Consider the following 4434-nt stretch of genomic DNA (forward strand, 5'->3'; position numbering starts at 1 on the left):
AATATAATATACGGCATAAAGGATATAATATATCATAGTATATAGTAATAATAATCATCTCGTTTTCATAGAGCATGCCACTATAATGTACAAAACTATGGTACGTGGAACGGCCTGGTTGGCTGAGACTGAACTGCCGCACGAAAAAGATCATGAAGGTACGGACTTCGAGGATTATGGAGACAGGTGGACAGCGGGCCCAGGAAGTGGGGGGCCCGCAACCGGGGCAGTGCGGTCAGGGCGACCGTCGGCTGCCGGTCATTTTGAGAGGCGGCGTTTCTACTGAGTTACTGGTCAGTGAGTTACTGACTGATAAATAATACCGAAAGCTACTGGTCAGTGAGAGTTCGTTATTATTTGTTTTTAAACCGCTTTGGAAACTAGCGCCACGTGAACTCGCGCAAAAGGTCCGTCCACGTGGGACTGCATGATTGACAAGACCACCTGAACTTTTCCGAAACTCCCCGGCTTTACCGCATTCAGAAAGGAACGCGGCCCGCGGCCGCCGATGCCAGGTGTTCTTTCCTGATTGGCCAGGACCCGCTTCACGAAGCCTTGATGGGTCCTGGTCGCGCGGGGTCCCAAATGACGGCTAAATGTGGAGGAGGCTCCAGATTTAGGGGAACCACCACCGCTAATGTCCATGTATGATGGAAGTCCTAAGTGCAAACTGCCCGCATCATACGACAATTTTCAATTTGACCCAAGTGACCCTCTATATCAGCTCTTCTCCAACCTCCGGCTTACCCTGCAGCAAACATCTCTCTCTCAGATAAGTCTCTTCCCCTCTCCCTGCCCTCCATCCATTCTTACAGTTTTCACCAGTTTTTTTTTGTAAGATTTCATAATTGCCCAGCTTAATTAGCACAAGGTTTTGTAAGGTTTCCTGTGTTCTTTGCCAGTATTCCATGTGATTAGTTGCTTGTACTAACCCAAGGGTAACAGAACTGTCTGCATTTTTCGTGATTTTACCCTTACTGGTTTGTCTAATTACCTTCCATGCACTGTGTGCATTTTTCGTGATTTTACTCTTACTGGATTGTCTAGTTACCTAGCATGCCCTAGGACATCATTGGCATACCACAGAAGAGACTTGATGGTTTCACCATTCATGGTGGAAATGTATGAGTAGCTGGGTTGGCCTCCCGGAGATCATTGAAAATACATGCCCATGGACATCATTTGCATGTATCTAATCTCCTTGCCCTTCTTTTTGCATGGTGCATGGTTTTCACAATGCATTCATTATGATAATGTATGGGTGGATGAGTTGGCCACCCATCCATCGATCAACGATAGAAACATCTAGGTGCATGAGTTTACCACTCAATCAGTGTGCTTGAATTTCACCATGCATGGAGGGTGACAATGGAACCACATGGTATGTTGGCTTGACATTTCTCTTCCACAGCTATAACCTGATTTGGCTCTTGATCTTTTTTCCCATACTTCTGAAATAGCCTTTTGGGGCTGGGTGCCCAGCACTAGAGCTCCAGTTTGAAGGGGCCCAGCCAAAGTGCAGGTTAAAGGTGTAAGTTTATGCTTTGGTACTGCACTCTCATGGACCTCGGACATTAACAATATTTTGGCGCTTGCTCTGCAGGTATAAAAGCTGGTGCTCTATATATCCTACACCATACGGCAACTTATTTCTGGCTTCTGAGCTTTCTGGTTCTATGGATCACCATGATGAGGTGGGGTGTTTTGGAACCCTCGATGCAGAGAGAGAGTTTATGGATGACAATGATGGTGATGGACTGCAAGATGAAGATCTTAGTGATGATGAGATTGATGTAGATGAGTTGGAAAAGCGCATGTGGAGGGATCGTATAAGGCTGAAGCAGATAAAGGAGCAGCAGAAGCTGAAGAGTCATGGGAACCGACCTAAGCAGAGGCAGTCGCAGGAGCAGGCACGCAGGAAAAAGATGTCTCGAGCACAAGATGGCATACTCAAGTACATGCTGAAAATGATGGAGGTTTGCAAGGCTCAGGCCTTTGTGTATGGCATTATTCCGGAGAAAGGCAAGCCGGTCAGTGGTGCATCGGACAACATACGGGCATGGTGGAAGGAGAAGGTCAGATTTGACCGGAATGGGCCTGCGGCTATTGCCAAGTACCAAGCAGAGCATGGTGCACTGGGGAAAGTGGACAACAGTGTTTGTGCCACTTCAACACCTCACACTCTCCAAGAGCTTCAAGATACAACGTTGGGATCATTGTTGTCAGCACTGATGCAGCATTGTGATCCTCCACAGAGGCGTTTCCCCCTTGAAAAGGGAGTATCTCCTCCATGGTGGCCAACCAGTGATGAAGATTGGTGGCCCCAAGTAGGTTTGCAGAAAGGGCAAGGGCCTCCTCCCTACAAGAAGCCACATGACCTCAAGAAGGCTTGGAAAGTAGGAGTCCTAACAGCAGTTATCAAGCATATTTTCCCAGATATTTCCAAAATTCAAAAACTTGTCAGGCAGTCAAAATGCCTTCAGGATAAGATGACAGCAAAGGAGAGTGCAACATGGCTTGCTGTCCTGAACCAAGAAGAGGCTCTGGCACGCCAGCAGAATAACATTGCAGGTGTTTTTACCAGTGATGGTGCACTTGGGACAGCAGGTTTAGGAACTTTTTCTTTTAGCAGTCCTAGCGAGTATGATGTGGAGGGTTTGGATGAGTTCCAGAATGCTTACAGTACTGAAGATGGCTGGAATGGTGAAACACACGACTATGATCCCCTTGTCCTGAGAGCTCCTAAGAAGGAAGCTGACTTAGATGAAGAGCTTTTTGCCTACCCTGATAGGGGCTTATCTGCACTGCATGGTGCTGATCCTGTCATGCTTGGAACAAAGCGGAAATCAGCTGGGGAGCCTATTGTAGCTCTTAAGCCAGTATACACGTGTGCATACAACCAGTGTCCTTGTTCCAAGAGGGCTAATGGGTTTCCGGACATCTCTGTCAGAAACTTGCATCAACTGGCATGTGTATACAGAGAGGAGACAAAAAGTATAGTAGTTAATAATCCAGAGGATTTTCATGGTACACTAAACTCTGTTGTTTTTGGGCATTCTGCACAGGCATATACATATTCTGAAATTTCAATTTGTAATGGCAAGGGAGGTGAAAGTGTAGCTCCAGAAAACTCCAATCTCTTGATTGCAGGCAGTGGTCAACAACCGCTGTCGGATTTTCTTGCCAGTTTCTGTGGGGGTATGCAGCATTGTAATCAAGCAAACGTGGCTTCTAGCATGATCTTTGATGGGAATGAGCCATCGGACTTACCCACCATGACTAGTTTTCAAGATAAGGTGATTCCAAGGGTTGGTATGGAAGATGACATGCTTTTTGAGCAGGGGTATATGATGAATTGCACCTTGAACAGTAGCCAGGGGCTCCAAAAGGATATATCTAGTATATCTAGCAGATTGCCAGAATGCTTAGACTCTAGAACCAACGCTAGTTTTGGTTTAATCCCATGTACTCTTCATGTTGATGCCAATCTTCATGTTGTGAGGCATGGAGGTACGGTCAGTCTCCCTTCTAATGATGAATCAATATGGTATTTTGGGGCATAGACCTCGGGTTGTTTTGGGCAGATGCAGTCGCTCTGCCATGTTAATAACCATGGCATTTTTGGTCTCTGTCCCCCATTTGCATTTTGCATCACTGGAACAGTTAAGAAAGGCTAGCTACAGAAACATTGCATAATGCAGCTATCAAAAGATGCACTCATTTGAGGACATTTGCAGGTCTTGGGAAAAAAGGCACATGAGTTTGTCTTATGAACCAGCCGTGTCTATACTTCTAGATGTGATGTTTTGGGTTGATAAGCTCAGAGGCAATGGCATCTTTGCTTTTTAGCTCTACTTCGTGTGCATGCAGAGGCATGCTCTGGGGGGGCACTGTTTGTGTATATTTTTTATACTTGAAAAAAGCAGTCACTATGTTCATGTTTCTTGTTCTAGTGCACCACTGCCCAGTCAAATTCAGTAGTGGGTGACACGCGCTTTTTTAAATGTTGTAAGATGCTATCTTGCTTTAGTAACTGAAGTTGGAAGGGAGGGAGGCCATGCGTGCATGAGAGAGAGAGAAAGAGAGAGAGAGAGAGAGAGAGAGGGTTTGGTTGGCATTTGTGAATGTCATAGAGCCAAGCTAGTGGGGATCATATATGATGCATATAAAGGTACCGAAGTGCAAGGAAAGAGTTTCGAACCTTTGATCTCTTAATCAGGAGCTCAATGTGCAAACTATAGAGAGAGAGAAGTAGCCAAGCTAGTGGGCCATATCTATCTATTCTACTACGCACAGGTTTTTCTTGCCACATGTTACACTCTCTAGGATCTGTCAAAATACGCAGCGGAAATGCTTGAGACCACAAGAGCAAGTAGAGTGCAGAAAATAGACAGCACAAGAGAAGGAGAGAGATAGGCGTATAACTCTTCTCTA

At 45.7% G+C, this 4434-nt stretch overlaps 1 protein-coding gene across 1 annotated transcript; it reads left to right on the plus strand.

The window, feature by feature from the left end:
- The first annotated feature begins 1212 nt into the window (after window positions 1-1212).
- On the plus strand, window positions 1213-3942 carry LOC147638166 (ETHYLENE INSENSITIVE 3-like 1 protein). Its single transcript, XM_086798095.1, has 2 exons — window positions 1213-1381; window positions 1604-3942. The coding sequence occupies exons 1-2, from the start codon at window positions 1356-1358 to the stop codon at window positions 3561-3563; spliced, it is 1986 nt and encodes a 661-aa protein (XP_086654221.1). The 5' UTR covers window positions 1213-1355; the 3' UTR covers window positions 3564-3942.
- The last annotated feature ends 492 nt before the right edge of the window (window positions 3943-4434 follow it).

The sequence above is a fragment of the Cibotium barometz genome, chromosome 5, assembly GCF_041138505.1.
Source record: "Cibotium barometz isolate CiBa-2024 chromosome 5, ASM4113850v1, whole genome shotgun sequence".
NCBI classification, from domain to species: Eukaryota; Viridiplantae; Streptophyta; class Polypodiopsida; order Cyatheales; family Cibotiaceae; genus Cibotium; species Cibotium barometz.

What these genes read in the sequence shown, in the direction of transcription:
- LOC147638166 (XM_086798095.1), top strand. Translation starts at nt 1,356, where the DNA reads ATGGAGGGTGACAATGGAACCACATG. An exon ending in GGTGACAATGGAACCACATG is followed by an intron (nt 1,382 to 1,603) that starts GTATGTTGGCTT and finishes CTTGCTCTGCAG; the next exon opens with GTATAAAAGCTGGTGCTCTA.